This window comes from Dendropsophus ebraccatus, chromosome 3 (assembly GCF_027789765.1).
Source record: "Dendropsophus ebraccatus isolate aDenEbr1 chromosome 3, aDenEbr1.pat, whole genome shotgun sequence".
NCBI classification, from domain to species: Eukaryota; Metazoa; Chordata; class Amphibia; order Anura; family Hylidae; genus Dendropsophus; species Dendropsophus ebraccatus.
In genome coordinates this window covers 45,388,400-45,407,390 of record NC_091456.1, presented here as the reverse complement: position 1 = coordinate 45,407,390, position 18,991 = coordinate 45,388,400, and the positions used below count along the sequence as shown (strand labels likewise).

At 42.8% G+C, this 18,991-nt stretch overlaps 1 protein-coding gene and 1 long non-coding RNA gene across 7 annotated transcripts in view; one reads left to right on the top strand and one right to left on the bottom strand.

The window, feature by feature from the left end:
- CARMIL3 (capping protein regulator and myosin 1 linker 3) overlaps positions 1-18,991 on the top strand; it is a 71,835-nt gene that overhangs the window by 35,879 nt on the left and 16,965 nt on the right. For all 6 annotated transcript variants that reach the window (XR_011362117.1, XM_069961626.1, XM_069961628.1 and 3 more), the window contains exons 12-23: positions 596-682; positions 855-964; positions 5,483-5,560; positions 6,210-6,286; positions 6,824-6,928; positions 7,681-7,750; positions 8,050-8,131; positions 9,533-9,629; positions 11,490-11,544; positions 14,410-14,582; positions 18,510-18,578; positions 18,666-18,759. Coding sequence is in view for 5 of the 6 variants with exons in the window: in XM_069961626.1 (XP_069817727.1) it covers positions 596-682; positions 855-964; positions 5,483-5,560; positions 6,210-6,286; positions 6,824-6,928; positions 7,681-7,750; positions 8,050-8,131; positions 9,533-9,629; positions 11,490-11,544; positions 14,410-14,582; positions 18,510-18,578; positions 18,666-18,759 (1,097 nt within the window). In the remaining variant the exon portion in view is untranslated. The remainder of the gene's footprint in view (positions 1-595; positions 683-854; positions 965-5,482; positions 5,561-6,209; positions 6,287-6,823; positions 6,929-7,680; positions 7,751-8,049; positions 8,132-9,532; positions 9,630-11,489; positions 11,545-14,409; positions 14,583-18,509; positions 18,579-18,665; positions 18,760-18,991) is intronic.
- The window catches only part of LOC138785562 (uncharacterized), a 29,675-nt gene that overhangs the window by 1,815 nt on the left and 8,869 nt on the right, over positions 1-18,991 (bottom strand). The window contains exons 3-4 of the long non-coding RNA XR_011362118.1: positions 5,403-5,558; positions 575-654 (exon numbers count right to left, since the gene is read on the bottom strand). This is a non-coding gene — a long non-coding RNA (uncharacterized lncRNA). The remainder of the gene's footprint in view (positions 1-574; positions 655-5,402; positions 5,559-18,991) is intronic.

Below are 18,991 nucleotides of genomic sequence, written 5' to 3'. Positions count from 1 at the left end.
GAACTGAGTTTGAAACCCCACCCAATCTGGAGACAAGAGTGGGGGAAAAGTGGCCATGTTTTTGTAGCTCTGGAAAACCCCTTTAAGTACAAATACTTTTCCTGCCAAATAACTGCCTAACATTGCCCATAACGATAGAAATCCCATAAGCTCAGACTGACTACCAAGGGCATATATGCGACAGAGGCAGCCCAACCTAGTGCCTAGGAGTCCACAAGAAAAAAGAGGGAAGCTGAAGTCAGACTCATATAACAATGGGCTGTATTTAGAGATGAGCCCTTAGTTTATCGGCGAGCGGCTTATCAGGCGGCTGCCTTTCAACTCTGTTCCGCTCTCTCTGCCGCTCCTCCCCAGGTGCCAGGAAAAGCTGGATGCAGTCCTGGGAAACTGGGAGACGTATAGACAGATTCATTCATCTCTAGTTGTATTAATCTGCATATGGCTCCCATTCTCTATGATCATAATGAACGGAGGATCATGACTCTTTTTACTCCTGTAAGAGGAGAGGAGGGCAAAAAATTGTTGGTGCTCCTGGAAATATGTAAAGATTCTCATCTATACAAACATTACTTACACAACCTCTTGGTATTTTCAGGAATCTCTGCTCTCTCCCAGCAATTCCTGTATTTTCATGCCGGACTTCGGAGCCTCAATCTAAGCAAAACAAACATCACGGCTAGAGGTACAATAATGTCAGATATGTCTGCACGTCACTGTGGCACTTTGTTATATTGTGTTACTGTGCTTGCCTGTTTGTGAGAAACTGGGCGATTGTGGCACTGTATGTGTGTGATAACCTGGCATGTGCAATGCTCTACATGTCCGTGTATTATTGTTGGGCTTTCTTTCTGTAGGAGCACTCTCTCTGTGTCAGTCTCTCTGCCAGAATGCTCTTTTCTCCTCCTCGTTGCACTCACTGACCCTCAGTAAGAACCCTGGACTTCTCGGGAGCGAGGAGACCAATGTGAGACTGACCCCTAACAACACCACCCAGATATCAGCATGCATTTATAACCCTCACCTAACTTGTTATTTCCAGTGTAATTCTCTACTGTATCCGCACCTTATCTGCATGAAGATCATTCCATACTTGTATCTAATAACATACTGTATCTATGCACCCTTACAATATTCTACAGCCTGTTTCTATGTGTCACACTATAAAAGCTGGATACATCTCATCACATCCACTACAACATTCTTGTTTGCTCATTTGTATTTTTATTATATCCACAAGTATAAACTAATTTTATTGGTACTGCAATATCTCATCAGTATTTGTCTTTTACTTACATACGTATCATCTATATTTAAAGAACTGCTGTTTAAGAGTTATAGCGTCTTTTTTGGCTATTTTTTACGGCCATCTTTTAAAATATAACATAATGGCTGTTATTTGGCCTCAAATTGTATACTTCCCTCCCCCTGTGTAGTTCTTCCCCCATACTATATACTGTTCTTCCCCCTGTAGTTCTTCTTCTTGTAGTAGGGCTTATATTTCAAGCCTGCAAAGTGAAGCTAAGTCTTATTTTTGGGGTAGGGCTTATTTTCAGAGAAACATGGTATGTACAGTCATCTTTTATTTTACACCAGCACTTAAGGTGGCTGTACACTTTCAGAAGCTGCTGGCCATACATAGCTGACAGCTATTATTCGCAACCTCCTCAAGCACATAAACATTCGCCATTGGGTAAGCCAATGCCAGACAACTTTGGCGGACACCTTTAGACCTTTATGTAATAGACATTAATGGGGGTTCTACCAACTACATGACCCATATCACACGTTCTTTTAGGCTATGTTCCAACTTCGGGAACATAGCTGGGAAAGGCGGCCCTCTCTTTATAATCACAACAGCGAATAATGATCATGACTATTTAGGGCTGGGCGATATGGGCAAAAAATAAAATCTCGATTTTTTTAAAATTTTTTGACGATTCTCGATTTAAATCTCGATTTTTTTTCCTTTTTTGCTAAATAAACAGAACATTTTCTCCCTGCAGCATCAGATACTATTTTAATATTTTAGACAACAACTGTATTGATTTCCAGTGTAACAGAGGCCCCATATAGTATAGGAAATCATGTTTGTGCCTCCATCTACGTAGGGTGTAGTAGTGGAGGTATAGTGGATAGGGGGTGTAGGTGTGGAGGTATAGTGGATAAGGGGTGTAGTAGTACAGGTATAGATGAGGGGTGACTGGGGTAAAACTGAAGGGGACTGGGGTGACACTAAAGGGGACTGGGGGACACTAAAGGGGACTGGGGTGACACTGGGGGACACTAAAGGGGACTGGGGGACACTAAAGGGGACTGGGGTGACACTGGGGGACACTAAAGGGGACTGGGGGACACTAAAGGGGACTGGGGTGACACTGGGGGACACTAAAGGGGACTGGGGGACACTAAAGGGGACTGGGGTGACACTGGGGGACACTAAAGGGGACTGGGGGACACTAAAGGGGACTGGGGTGACACTGGGGGACACTAAAGGGGACTGGGGGACACTAAAGGGGACTGGGGTGACCCTGGGGGACTGGAGGGACAATGGGGGACACTAAAGGGGACTGGGGTGACACTGGGGGACACTAAAGGGGACTGGGGTGACACTGGGGGACACTAAAGGGGACTGGGGTGACACTAAAGGGGACTGGGGGACACTAAAGGGGACTGGGGTGACACTAAAGGGGACTGGGGTGACACTGGGGGACTGGAGGGACAATGGGGGACACTAAAGGGGACTGGGGGGGACACTGAGGGGACACTGAGGGGACTGGGGGGACACTGAGGGGACTGGGGGGACACTGAGGGGACTGGGGGGACACTGAGGGGACTGGGGGGGACACTGAGGGAACACTGAGGGGATTGGGGGGGACACTGAGGGAACAATGAGGGGACTGGGGGGGACACACTGAAGAGGACTGGGGGGGGACACTGAAGGGGACTGGGGGGGACACACTGAAGGGGACGGGGGGGACACTGAGGGAACAATGAGGGGACGGGGGGACACTGAAGGGGACTGGGGGGACACTGAAGGGGACTGGGGGGGACACACTGAAGGGGACGGGGGGGACACTGAGGGAACAATGAGGGGACGGGGGGGACACTGAAGGGGACTGGGGGGGACACACTGAAGGGGACGGGGGGGACACTGAGGGAACAATGAGGGGACGGGGGGACACTGAAGGGGACTGGGGGGGGACACTGAAGGGGACTGGGGGGGGACACTGAAGGGGACTGGGGGAGGACACTGAAGGGGACTGGGGGGGGACACTGAGGGAACAATGAGGGGATTGGGGGGACACTGAGGGGACTGGGGGGTGACTGGTGCAGCTGGAGGTGATTGGAGCAGGAGGGCACATACATCTCCTCCTCCTCTCACCTCCACACACACGCTCCCCTCCCGGCCAGATATGGAGGTCCCGGGTCTGTGGAGGAGGAGGCCGCAGGGACTACAGTAGGTGGTGATCGCATAGCTGCGGGTCACGGAGCTATACAGCGGGAACGGGGGTCTGCACCGAGCCCCCCGATCCCGCTGTATAGCTCCAGGACGAGCAGCGCCGCGATCACCACCTACTGTAGTCCCTGCGGCCTCCTCCTCCTCCACAGACCCGGGACCTCCATATCTGGCCGGGAGGGGAGTGGGACGCTCAGTGGAAGGGGCGGGGGCAGATCAGCGGCGGCGCTGTCAGTGGCTGGAGGCCGCCGGCACTGCACCGCCCCTCTCCAGCCTGGCCACCCAGCATCTTCTCCCCGCACACCCACAACGCCCCTCTACGGCTCTCCCGCCGGCCTGCACCGCAACCCCCCTTCTCTCAGCTCCTCCCCGGCACCGCAGCCCGAAATGATTTTTTGTGAAAATCGAATTTACGATTTTCACAAAAAATCAAATCGATTTCAACGTTCTGGACGATTAATCGAATTAATTCGATTAATCGCCCAGCCCTATGACTATTATTTGTGGCCGTCAATATTACGAGATGACCTCCTTCTCACACTATGATCCCGCAGTGGGAACATAGCTGAAATGTTAAAATATGGGATAAAACTGGAGAAAGCTTGTGAACCTGGCATATACAACACTACCATGTAGGTATGTAAGAAGGATTTAGAATTCAAGGTATATTACATCCTTAACCCTTTCACGACCTCGGGTCATTGATTCCTCAATGCCCAGGTCGTGTTTGGACATCAGCTTATGGGATCATAATGATCCCATAGGCTGATGTCCCTAAGTCTGCCCCCTCTCCTCTGTCCCCTGCCGCCGTCTCAATCTTGTGACAGCAGCAGGGGAGAGAGGAGAGGGGGCAGAGCGCACGGCCACGCGCCCTGCTTTCCTCCCTCCCCCCATCGGCCTCCATGGCCAGGAAACCAGAAGCCTGAGCCCTCTCCTCTGTCCCCTGCCGCCGTCACAATCTTGTGACAGCAGCAGGGGAGAGAGAGGGGAGGGGGCAGAGCGCACGGCCGCGCGCCCTGCTTTCCTCCCTCCCCCCATCGGCCTCCGTGGCCAGGAAACCAGAAGCCTGAGACTTCCGGTTTCCATGGCTACCATGAGGGCTTTGCGATCACTTCGCAGAGCCCCAATAGCCACAGGCAGAGAATTCTCCCTCTGTAGAAGGAGAATTCTCTGTCAGGAGCCATGGAGACCAAACTAGTACAATAATTATTTTAGGTAATGAAGATTGAAATGTATCCAGTTTTCAACCATAGGTATCATATGTGATTGCGCCCAGTTTTCTTTACAAAATTTTGGTGCCCTTGTATCCACACACCCCCATTATGCTTAGTAAGTGGCCAAAAGAGTGTGATTTTAGTCTCCATTCTAGTGGTTCATAGAAAACATAGGGGGACATTTATGAAGGGTCTGGCAGGGGCATATGTCAGAGAGAAGACGCAGGTTTGCCTTTTCTCCCTGGCGTATGCCTACTGTATCCTCTGGGAAGGCTCCGATGGGCGGGCAGAGGGGGCTCAGGTGGGCGTGGCAAGACGGGGATGAGGCATCGCAGGGAAAATTCAGCTGGGGAAAAGAGGTCAGGGCCTAATTTAAGATCAGTGTAAAAGTACGCCGGTCTTGATAAATCCCCCCCAAACCCAAAATGTGTACCACGGCGTATATGTTTTTTAACATTAGAGTCTGTGTGACAGATCCTATTTCTCTGACTTATATGTCCAACAGGCACTACAAGACAGAATGTGAAAAGAGGAGCCAAGTCTAGAGTTTTATATATAGTGGCCATTGGGGTTACCTGTTTACATACATCATTTCATAAGCATTCACTGAATTATCTCTAATATTTTCTTTATTATTTTTATATTTTTATACTTTCCCCTGCATGATTTCCCATCCTAAATATTTACATAGATGTGACATAAAATTCAGTATAATCCCTACAGTTACTTACCATTCAGATAACACATCATAAAAATCTCATTTTCCCTCTGTATCCCAGTGCTTAATAACCACTAAATCTCTGTTTTCTAGGCACTTTATACTTTCTTGTCTCATCCAAATTCCTTGGTTTATTTGGATCTCTCAGGAACAGACTGTGCTGTGGACACTGTAAGAGAGCAAAAACAATATATAGAGATCCAAGTGTGGGTGTAGTAGGATTTTAGTGGTGCATGATGGGGCTGAGAATCAGTTGTGTAGGGATGAATGGAATACCTAAGAAACTATGGCAGACAATGTATTTTTTATGATCCTTATTAACACATTATGTAAAAAAAAATGTAGTTTTATTGCCTAAAAAAGACGTTGTGTGAACATAGTCTTAAAGTGTACCCGTCGTTTTAGGTGACTTTTCAGGACCAGCTGGTGTATGTATATGACTATATCTGGTCATTATTAATCTTGTATATGGCATTTTCTAACATATTTCTGCTCTGCAAGTTGTATTCAAGTTCACTTTTTCTCTCTACACTCCCCCTCCCATCTTCCTCCTCCCTCCTCCCCTTCATAGGCTTGTAGCTAGCTCAGCAATCAGATCACAAGTCGTAACCAGTAAACAAAAGTTGTTGCTAAGCTAATTTTGAGAGTGGATAACAGTTTAGCAGAGAGTGAAAATATTTAATTATAGAAGATAGAAGCATTTTTGTCTGATAAGATATATTACAAAGTTTCCAATATTCACTTGTACTACAGACATATGCAAATTTTATTTATTTAAATGACTTTGAGGATATTGCAGCTATGCTTTCTCTTGCTTTAGATTTTTGGTGCATTAGCTCTTGGTTGCTGCTCCTGTCTCTCACATCTTGACCTCTCTAAAAATTCTCTATCGCATCGGTGAGTGTACTTGGTGTTCCACAGTATCTCATAGAATACTATTAGGAAATCATGGATCACTCATTATGCTTTGAGAGTGTGACATTGTTTTTGCTTAATTTGGGGTAGTCATGTTTGACAAGCTCAAATTAAAACAAATGCCTATGGAGAAAATTTATATATATATATATATATATATATATATATATATATATATATATTATTATTATTATTATTATTATTATTATTATTATTATTATTATTATTATTATTTTATTTATTTATTTTTTTTTTATTATAATAATTTTTTTCTACATTGGGTGCATAGACGACTGGTTTTGAACACAATATAATGTAGCACATTATTACATTTGAAATGTCTCAGTTTTTTTAACCTATTTTACTGTTGTAATTTGTTTTTATTTTACAGTTTGTGAGCATAACCTAAATCTTCTGCAGTACGTTTTGCATTGTTTGTTTAAATTCATCAGCTATAAAAATGACTTTTAACATTGGAATATTTAACCATAATGTCCAATCTGATTTCCCTTCTGACAGGAGAACACCAGAGACACTGCCATCGGTCGAGAAATTTTTTGGCAGCTCATTATCACTCTCTCATGTATCATTAAGTGGAACCAAAGTGCCCCCAGAACTATTGAGGTGAATGGCAAAGTTTGACTGATTTGTTGTGTATGGTCAATTTTACCAGTGAAGGAACGTTACTATTTTCATGCCGTTCAAACCACAGGCAGCATGAAAAACTGACAGGCTCCAATAACGCAATAATGATTTTTCTAACGATTTATCTCTTCGTCTAAACGCTGATCGTTATAAAAAACAAATCGTTGCTTCAAAATCGTTAAATGATCGATTGGGCGAATTATTGCTTCGTGTAAACGGACCATTAGTCACCAGGGTGGTCTTTGGGTCCAGATTGACAGATCCCTACCTATTTGGGTATAGGAAGAGATCTATTTATATGAGGTTCAGGGATTGTCCCAATGACTAATGGTGCGTTTACACAGAGAGATTTATCTGACAGATTTTGGAAGCCAAAGCCAGGGACAGACTATAAACAGGTCCTGTCTTCTCTTTTAAATCCAATGCTGGCTTTGGCTTCCAAAATCTGTCAGATAAATCTCTCTGTGTAAACGCATCATTAGAGCCCTGTTCTCAGCTGAAGTTACATCTATGATTACTCTGAAATAATCAGTGAATCACAGGTCATTGTGCTAAGGGAGCCTGTCAGTATTGCATGCTGCCTGTGCTTCAGGCAGAGTGAAACTAGTGAACGTTTCTCTTTAAATAGTTAGTTCATATCACTTTTGGAAATTACTGTGCAAAATGTAAAAGACTAAAAAAAATATATATATTTTGTTAATGCATGCGCTAAATCTCTTTATTTGATGCAGAGCCATGCTTCAGGGGCTGTGTTCCAACACTCACCTGCAGGATGTTCACATTGACTTAAGCAGTTGTGAGGTAAAAATTTACATGATTTTTCTAAGCAACACTACATAATTTCTAAACACAGATTTTCTATTCCAATTGGTTTTGCATAATATTATTATTTTTTTTAAATGTTCTCCCTTAAGCTTAAGATTTTTGGATGTTCTAAATCATCTTGGTGTCATCTCTGCTGCTTCCAAAGGGGTTTTCAGTAGTTATCCAGACACATCAATGGCTTATCTGCCTAATTAAAAAGGTTGCATGATTTAGATTTTATTTTATGTTTTATAGGGAAATGTTTACGTTGTGTTTTTTTTCCACTATTTTATTAGCTGCGATCTGCAGGTGCACAGATGTTACAGGAACTTTTCCCTCCAATCAGCAGTGTTGGGAGTCTGAACATATCTGATAATGGTGAGAAAGATATGCTTTGATGTTGCATTGAATTCAGAAGATGACCTATTGTCTAAGGGTACTATTACACGGAAAGATAATCGGCCGAATGGGCCCGATTCAGCCGATTATCACTCTGTGTAATAAATACAACAATCAGCCGATGACAGCGATCATCCGCTGATTGTTGATATAGGTTTGAACCAGGGGTGTAGCTAGGATTCATGGGGCCCCATAGCAAAAAACTGTATGGGGCCCCCCTCCCATATATATATATATATATATATATATATATATTCGGCAAAAAAAATTCTCTTGTGGCCAGAGGCAGAATCCTGCGTGCAGCCACAACAGTGACTGCCAGAGGAGAAAGCCAATGTCTGCTTGTTCTGTCTATCCACTGTATGTAACTATAACAGCGTATTAGGAGCCTCATGGTTATATACATAGGTGCAGGAGCAGACTACCTTCTGCTTAACCCTTTATTTACTGCAGTGTGTAAGTGACCCAGTGTTCTCTTACATGCTGTAACACAAACAAAGGGTTAATGCAGGAGACAATTAGCTCTTTCCTGCTACTCCTGCACTGATAACCCCTGACTTCTGCAGGAGCTCAGAGGTTATCAGAGAGCTAATTGTCTTGAGCTTATATTAACCCTTTTTTGTGTTGCAGCATGTAAGAGAACACTGGGTCACTTACACACTGCAGTAGATAAGGGGTTAAGCAAAAGGACACAGGAGGCTCTTATCTTCCCTGGGCCTCCTCCCTCCACGGGCCCCATAGCAACCGCCTTCCCTGCCTCTATGGTAGCAACACCACTGGTTTGAACCTATAATTATCAAGCGCTGACCGCGCATTGCTACGTGTTATAGTGGTGCGTGGCCGGCGGCTGGCGATATACATTACCTATCAAGGCTGCAGGGCTCCTCTTGCGGTCTTCTTCTCCCCGGGTCCCGTGTGCGTCAGCTTCAGAGCAGCCTGTCTGAGCTGACAGGCCACTCAGCTAATCACTGGCCAGGACCGCCGCGGCCAGTGATTGGCTGAGTGGCCTGTCAGCTGAGATTTATCAAAGGGTATAAAATATACTGGGTGTAAACTGCCCACATCATCCAATCAGAGCTCAGCTTTCAGTTCTGGTAAAATAAAAGAGGAGCTGTGATTGGTTGTTGTGGGCAGTTTACACCAGTGTATATATTACACCTTTTGATAAATCTGCCCCATAGTGTATTAATAATGGCTTTTGTTTGCGACGGACATCAAAATAAAGTTAATGTCATTTATTTGCGGCCGTTATTGCACCAACAGTGGCTGTTATTTGAAGTAGTTCACACACAGTACATTAAAAAATAAAATAAAATGTAGATGAAACATTTCCTTTAAGTCCTAATCTTCACCTTTGATTTGTTTATTGTGTTCTATTAGGATTAGACTCTCACCTACTCTCCCTTGTCCCCGCTCTGGGCAGAAGTAGACATCTGAAACATCTTTCTATTGGCAGAAACTTCTCAGTTAAGTCACGGTGAGAATTTATTGGAGTATAGAACTCGGGTTTTACAAGATTTTATACTTAAAGGAGAAGTCTGGCCGAAAACTAAAAATCCACTGCAGACAGGGGGATGCAGGAACATAATAAAGGATGTATACTTACCTGTCCCCGTGCCCCTGTAGTGCTGCATCACAGCCGCCAGACTTCATTCTCTCCTGGCTTCCTGGTACATCACAGTCACTGACTGGCTGAGTGGTCTTTCCTGAGCCCAGGTTGTAACGTTGAAGGAGTGGGAGCCAGAGGAGGCCGGCAATGGCCTGGGAGCGGTGATGGGGTGCTATGAGGGGCATGGGACGGGTAAGTATACATTCTTAATTATGTTCCCGCACCCCCCTGCCTGCAGTGGATTTTTAGTTATGGTCTGACCTACGGTTGGGGACCTTTATACCTCTCCTATTCTCAATGATTTGCCAGAAATGTTAAAAAGAGTGCAAGGCATGGCTAAAAAGATCAGGTGTAGGTCTCCTTGACATCAATTGCAGTCAGACGGGGCCATTGCTAGGATTCATGGGGCTCCATAGGGAAAAAAAACTGAACGTGCCCCTCCTCCCCTACACACAACACAAACCAGTGCATATATATATATATATATATATATAGGCCTGGTGATGTGGCCACAGTGGCCGCAAGAGTGACTGGCAGAGCAGGGCAGAGCCAATGACTTCTTGCTCTGTCAGTCCACTGTATTTACCTATAAGAGCCCATTAGGAGCCCTTATGGTTAAATACATAGGTGCAGGAGCTAACTACTTTCTGCTAAACTCCTTATGTAATGCATTATGTGACACAAACTTCACTTAAGGCCCTATTACACAAAGCGATTATCGGCCGAATCTATCCAATATCGGCAGTTATGGCCGATAATCGTCTTGTTTAATAGACAACAATGATCAGCCGACATGCACGATGTTGGCTGATCGTTGTCTTTTAACATGTTGAAAGACCAACGATCTAGATAGCAGCGATATGCTGCCGTCGCTCCATGCAACCGCCGCTATCTTCTATGGGCTGCCCGAACGATCCAGCGATCACCCGGGGAACATTGGGTCACTTACACACTGCAGTACATAATGGGTTAAGCAGAAGAACGCAAGATGGTTCTTATCTTCTCTGTGCATCCACGGGCTCCCCTCCAGCATGGGCCCCATAGCAGCTTCCTGCTCTGCCTCTATGATAGCTACCCCTCTGCAGTCAGAGCAGTAGGATGAGGCTTCTACTACCTCGAAGACAAAGCAGGCTAAGCCCCACCCTTTTTCCTAAACATATTCTTCTCATAGTATAAATTTAGGTTATGGTGTGGAAAACTACAGAAAACTGACATCTTTCCAATGATCACTTTGACACCACACAAGGATGTACAGTACAGTTGCCTGTTCACATCTACTTCCACAAGACAGTGTCTTATAATGTGAGAGAAGACCTGCTTTTGGGAATTATTTCTGTTAAAAGATAAATAAATAAACTTAAAAAATACTCCCAGGACTGTTGCAAAAACAATTATGGCCCAATGTGTAGAAGTAAAAACCCTCTGGGGGCTAATTTGCGATTAAATATTTTCCTGTCATAGTCTATTGGGAATATATCAGTAATATAAGAATAATGTATGCTGGGCTTTCTTTAGATAGCATTATTGCATTGTGGTAAAAGGACCTTCTATATGTAAAGCTGAATTGTTCCTCATTATAGAAAAATACTACATAAAAATGGCAGATCCATGTCATATGGGAACCGTCACTAGGAAATTGTTGTTGTTTCACAAAGTAAAGTTGTATTGTGTGAGTATTCCCTGCATTTGTTAATGAAAGACTGCTATGTTCTGTAACCTTGCACATAGGGTCCTAGAGGAGGTTCTTCAAAGAATTGTAAATGTTCTTCAGGATGAAGACTGTGTGAGTATTAAATAAAAATATGTATCAGAGATAAATTGACAGATTTAAAATTAGTATACACAGTATGGCATCTTGTGTTTCCCTCTATCCAGTTTTTCTCCTCCTCTTCTCTCCTCTTCTGAGCAGTATAGGGTAAAGGAGACACTGTTGTTTCATCTCTCTGTATATCTCTAATCTATCTATCCTGTCACCTAACGAATGGGAACCCCCGCAGTGTTATTGCAGGGGTCCTGATTGTTTTCCGTGATCTCCAGAGGAGTTCTCCTTACCTCTGTATTGTCCAATCAGTGCTCTTTTGCCACAGGCAGGCTCTATGTGAAGAGCAACAATAACACTGATCAATGCTATGTAATGGCATAGCATTGATCAGTATATGCAATTCAATGATTGCAGGTAATATTCCCCCAGGTGGACTTAAAAAGTATAAAAAAATATAGAATTATTTTTTTTTTGTACATATGCCAAAACCCCACCCCCCAATAAAAGTTAAAATTCCTCCTTTTACCATTATACAATTAAAATACATAAAAATATTTAAACATATTATAAAAGGCAGTGTGTGTAATTGTCCCATCTATTAAAATATAACAATATTGGTCTTGCATAGTGAACAGCATAAATGAAAAAAGCAGAAAAGTGCCAGGATTGCTGATTTTTTTTTTTGTTACATAATTTAGCAGAAAAAAAAGAATAAAGAGCAATCAAAATGTCCAATCTACACAAATATGGTACTAATAAAAACTAGAGATCATGAAAGTGCCACCCCAAACAACCCCATAGGTGAAAAAATAAGATCATTATAAGAGTCATAATAAAACAATTTTAATCTTAATTAATTGCAAAAAATCTGTAGAGCTCTGACAACTATTCAGCAAGGCATGTTTCAGACAAAAATAATATAAGTGCCCATATTACAACCACAGATCCAAGGTCTAATGATCTGAGCAAAGATATAACCTAGATCTTCCATACCACTAGATTAGGTCTTTACTAGAGATGAGGGAACCTGGAGCATGCTCGAGTCCATCCGAACCCGAACTTTTGGCATTTGATTAGCGGTGGCTGCTGAACTTGGATAAAGCCCTAAGGCTATGTGGAAATCATGGATATAGTCATTGGCTGTATCCATGTTTTCCAGACAACCTTAGAGCTTTATCCAAGTTCAGCAGCCCCAGCTAATCAATTGCCGATCGTTCGGGTTCGGATGGACTCGAACCCGAACCCGGTTCGTTGATCTCTAGTCTTTACATCTGCTGTTGGACCATTTTACAGCCACAATACAGGTATTACAATATTTGTGTAAGACTTACCCAAAAGAACCAGGTACCAGTGTGTCCATCACATGACTAGGGCATATTTTTAATCCCAGAAAGTAAACAAATCAAAGTTCCTATTAAATGACGGCAACCAGAGATTGAGTAAAAATGGAGAATAATTAATAGAGAAAATTGTAGCTTTTAATTACGCAAAAATATTTGCTGCCACAAAGAATTTAGTTGCTGAAATTCCCTTTAAGATAAAACTGATGGATGAATTATTATTATTATTATTATTATTATTATTATTATTATTATTATTATTATTATTATTATGTTATGGTAGAACATAAATATTTAAAAATAAAAATTACACACCACTGAAAGAACGGTGTTCTGCGGTCAAGTGATCAAATGTTGATGTTGTGTTAGGCTGGGTTTCCACCGTTTACTATATACGTTTTATGAGAAAAAAATAAAGTAAAAAATTTGGATCCGTTTTTACTTTGGCTTTCATTAAAAAAAAATAATAGATGCGTTTTTTTTTTCTTTTACACAAAAATGTGGTTGAAAGGAAAAATCGGATACAGTAAACGGACTGCAAAAGTGCAGTGTGATCCCAACCTTAGTGACAGTCCGGCTCAGAGGATCATGTAATAATTCTTTTTCTGAGGTCCTGAGCAGGGGGCATAGCTAGGATTCACGGGGCCCCATAGCAAAAAATTTTAAGGGGCCCCCCTCCCCTACGCACAACACAAAGCACTGCGTGTATATATATATATATATATATATATATATATATATATATATATATATGGTTTACTGCTGGTGCGCTGATAACCCCTGACCTATGCACAGAGCTCTGCATACTTTCCTTTCCTACTTGATTGCCAGATGGAAAACAGAGGTCAGAGGTTATCAGTGCAGTGAAGCAGAGATCTCTGTCTTCTGCTTCTTAATCCTTTTTTTGTGTTGCAGCAAGTAAGTAAACATTGGGTCACTTACACACTGCAGTACATAAGGGATTAAGCATAAGGACAAACACTCTTACCTTCTTCCCCGGGCCCCCCCTCCTGCACGGGCCCCATAGCAACTGCCTACCCTGCCTCTATGGTAGCTACGCCACTGGTCCTGAGGTAATACTGTAATATATGGTTCATCGCCCTTTGATGTGAAATCTGTGATCGGAATGGAGGTGACAGATGAAATTCTAGATAAGGAGATAATTGTGCTTTTCCTTCTACTGTGTGGATGGGCTCCCAGAGTGAGAATGGAAATATTGCACTGACTGCAAAGCGTGTAAATCAATTGTGCAGTGTGTAAATCCGACTCCTATAGAGAACGCAGCTATGCATATTACCTCAATCATTTCTGCTGCACAACTAGCTAAAGCAGCAGAACCCAGCAGAGTGTAAGATGCCCAGTAAGCTAATGTTTGGAATACTGGTTTAGCGTTATATAACTTAACGGTGAAATATTGTGCAGCTTTGTAGATTTGTAAACTTGCTTCAGGAAGGTCTCCCTTGTTTTTACAGTATTTAATATCACAATAATATAAAAGATATGGGAGCCTTTAAATCCTGACAGGTTTCCTCTCTTTTTCTCTTAGTGCCTCCAGTCTCTGTCTCTCGCAGACTCTCGTTTAAAGTCTCGCACTTGTATTGTTCTAAATGCCCTGGGGAGTAACACGTCTCTTCAAGAGTTGGATATCAGTGGTAATGCCATGTCTGACATTGGTGCCAAGATGCTAGGAAAAACCTTGCAGATAAATAGTACACTGCGGTGAGTACACAGCAATCATGCCTTGTATTACTATTACACTGACTGCCTTACGCTGCTGTGAAAGGGAATGTGAAAAGTAGTAATATTATCCACTAGTGGGTTTTTATTCATAAAAGGACATACAAAAACCTACATTAAAGGGGTTGTCCAGCAAAAATCTTTTTATTTCAAATCAAGTGGTTTCAGAAAGTTATATAGGTTTGTAATTTATTTCTATTTAAAAATCTCATGTCTTCTATACTTATCAGCTGCTGTATGTCCCGCAGGAAGTGGTATTTTCTTTTCAGTCTGACACAGTGCTCTCTGCTGCCACCTCTGTCTGAGACAGGAACTGTCAAGAGCACTAGCAAATCCCCATAAAAAAAACTCTAGACAGTTCCTGTCTTGGACAGAGTGGCAGCAGAGAGCCCTGTGTCAGACTGAAAAGAAAACAACATTTCCTGCAGGACATATAGCAGCTGATAAGTATGGTAAAAACTCTGAATGCCAATTAGTGCATTTTGGAAAAAGCCAGATAAAATTTATAACTGTAATGGATATGCATTAAAAATTAAAGCCCTTTATGTCTTTGAAGGAACTGAATCACAAAAACAAAATGGTTATTAATATGTAAGTAAAAGAAAAATTCCTGCCCAATCTGTCCGTCTAACTCCGTTCTCACCGTAACCCATAACACAAGGCCTGTAAAGATACTACAATACACTGCTGGGTATGAACCCCAGAAACACACTTTTTTTATCCCAACCTGTTTCACCCCTATAGATATTATATTAATAGAGGATGATCAGGGGATGTAGTAAAAAAACGGGCATTGTGTTATGGGTAAGGGTGAGAATAGGGTGAGATAAGGACAGATTGGGCAGGTAGGAATACAGAAGGGACAAAACCAGGATTTTTTTTTTTTACCAGAGTACCAAGCCTTTTTGTTTTTGTGATTCATTGTGATTAAATTCCTACACAGATATAAAGGCTTTCAGAAAATCAGGTGTAATCACCACTGTCACTGATCTACTTATTTGTGATTCTACCCACACTCATCTACCCTAACTTTTGTTGTGCTGTATAGTCCAGTTTTTTGTCTTTGGCATTTTAACAATTTGCGCAGTTTTTAACTCATCCATTAAAGTCTATTATATTATGCACTTGGCATATATAATAATAATTTTTATTTATATAGCGCCAACAGATTCCGCAGCACTTTACAATTCTGGGGGTACATACAATAGACATTACAAAGATATACATATAATTATCCATACATGAGGAGTGAGAGCCCTGCTCGCATGCATGAGCTTACATACTATCAGGAGGGGGTGCGAGACAAAATGGCAAAGGGGCAAAGTGCAACATTGTTCTTATGGTCCGGCCATCATTATAAATAGGGCAGTGCAGGTAAGGGGGGGGGGGGTGAACCTGCCACCAGCCAATGCCTGCATGCACAGGTCTAAGTGCTTAAATGCTTGGTGTGTGTGTATGTATGTGTCTGTATGTGTAAGAGTCTTCGCAATGAATCTGTCTTCTGTTGCGGAAAAGCCATGGATTTTGTCTATTGCAATGCATTGGGTAAGGTCCACACCATAATCTGCATTTAATTCTGCATGTAATGCATGGAGACTTGGATGTACATTTTGATTTAGATTTCAGGACTAGGTCAATAGTATTATACATGGATGTATGAGCCAAGTCTTGAAGTCCACCTCAATAGGTGGGCTCAGACATTGGGGGGAATTTACTATTGTTTGTTGATTGTTACAACCCTCTAGCCGCGCCATTGTTTTCAGGAAAAAACCTTTCAACATTAACAGATTGTCCAAAGTGTACTTTATAATGAAATGGTATGTACATAAGCGGAATTTGGGGGGTGCAGGGGGGGCAGTGGCTCATGGGCCCACACTGGCAGGGGCCCACTGAGGTCTCAGAGGCTTAATGCTGTCTGCAAAAGCTGTTTCTTTTGCAGACAGCCTGCAGAGCGATGAGGAAGGACCTGTGGTGACATCATAAGGGGGCGGGGCTGAGAACTGGAGAGGATTCTTATGGATGAAGGACCTGTGGTGATGTCATGAGGGGGCGGGGCTGAGAAGATGCTGGTGCATGAAGGACATATCTTATATCTCCTCCTGTAATGTGATAGATAGATAGATAGATAGATAGATAGATAGATAGATAGATAGATAGATAGGAAATGGATATCTAGCAGCTCATCACATATCTTGGATTGTACATGTATGATCACAACCAGCTCACCCCTTTGAGGCTATGTTCACACTGCGTATGTTTCTGCACGTAGTTTTGAGGTTGATGCGTTCGCTTGAAAGTATACGATATACGCCCGCACAGTACACACTACGTATGAGCTTACGGCCGGATTGTATACGGCACCGTGAAAAATATACAAGACCATTGTTTGAGGACGGAAATGTTCCAACTCACGGCCGTGGATTTCCATGCGGTCCCGTACAAAGTACTTATTTCAGCCAAATTGAACTTGATTTTTCGATCCAAAAGGTTCTGTGAGTTTTATTGGGCTGGGCAAAGATTTCCAAGTGCATGACCTGTTTCAGATCGCTTCGAAACAAGCTAGGGAAGCATAACTGTACTACGGGCGTATGTTCGCAGTTCGTACGCATCCGGCTCATGTCGATTTTTCCCACGCCCGTAGTTTCAGCCGCACATGTACGCCGGCGTACGAAATGCGGCCGGACTCATACGCAGTGTGAACATAGCCTTAATGTCTAAAAACATATTACCTATTACCACTATTATTTTTAGGCAAAGATAATCTGGTTAAAAGGGTTCTCCAGAATTAAGAAAAAAAAACATAGTTGCTTTCTTCCAAAACAGCGCCACCCCTGCTCTTAGGTTGTGTGTGGTATGACAGCTTGGCACTATTCACTTCAGTCGAATACCACACACAAACTGAGGACAAGAGTGGTGCTGTCTGTGGAAGAAGGCAGCTATATTTTTCTAATCTTAAGCACTTTAAATTTTTTTGTGGTTCTATATGTGAAATGTACAGAAGCTTCTTACACTGCTCTTTATCCTTATCCATTATGAGTAATGTAGAAGAATATTCCCTTTATTATTCAGAAAGCCTTGTCACCTGCTGAGGTTCCCTATGGGTAAGGTTGGTTGGGGGCCCACTCAGACTCACTCGCCCCCCCCCCCCCAGGCTGAACCCCTAGCTATGCCCCTGGGTATGTACCTGATGTTCACTAAATTTTGGTGCTCCACAGGAGAAGAATGTGATGTATTTTGGTTGGATATTGATCAGTGTTTTGGGAGTGACCAGGAGTGTGTCAAAAACACAAAAAAGGTGCAATCTTTCCATTAAAGTTTTTCTCTTTGCCACCCCCACTCCAGTATTTGGCTAAAAAAAACTGACTAAATATTGACTAAATACTCACCAAAATGCTACATGTAAAACCAGACTTAAAGGGGTACTCCGGGCTGGGGTTAATTTTATTGTATGGCTGGGGAAGGGGTGGAAATAGAGGCCGCCAGTCACTTACCTCCCTGGTTCCGCCAGGTCACAGATCGCGCCGCCTTGTTCGCCCCTCCGGCCGCCGCTTCCTGGTCTGAGCTGCTGCTTGAAACCTACTTCAAGCCCTTCCATTGTAACTAAATACTTAACATGCACAAGCCCGGAGAACAAGAAAATGGCTGCACATCTCACCCATACTTAATATGCATAATGTGCTTGAAATGTTCTTTGTCATCCGCCAGCACTCATAAGAACATACAATAAAGTCTAAAAGAAAAACAGCAAGAGCAATCAATTTCTCCCAGCTTCTGTAAATGTCTGTAAAGATCTTCCCTATGTTAGACAATAACATGCCCATATGAGAACAGCATGGAGCTATACTTTTCTGCTGCACATGTACATCTAATGCTGTTTGTGATAAGTCCCTTCCATTACTTTGCTTTCAGGTCTGTTCTTTGGGACAGGAACGCTGTTTCAGCTTCCGGATTTATGGATGTAGCTCGAGCCCTTGAGAAGTGAGTTAAAAACATAATAATGTCGCTCACTTTTATGCTTCTACTTTTGATCTGTGTTTCACGTAATTTCTCTCTGATATCACACAGAAATAAGACCCTGCGCTTTATGTCCTTTCCTGTTGGTGACATTTGCCAGGCATACCAGAGACACCCTGAGAGAGCTGAAAGTGCCTGGAGGAAGGTAACCGACAAATACAAATTCGACCTTTATCTGTAAAATTGGTGTTCAAAGGAAGTGTGTGTGAAAGAAAAAAGGCCACAGAGCATGCCTAGAAAATTATCCAAAATACGTCAATAGGGGATCCCACAGTCTATTGTTCCACCAATAGAATGTGGTTTCTTAACCCACCAACTGCAAGCTGGATGACAATTATCCCAAATCAAAACTTTACTGGACAAGATGATGGATCCTG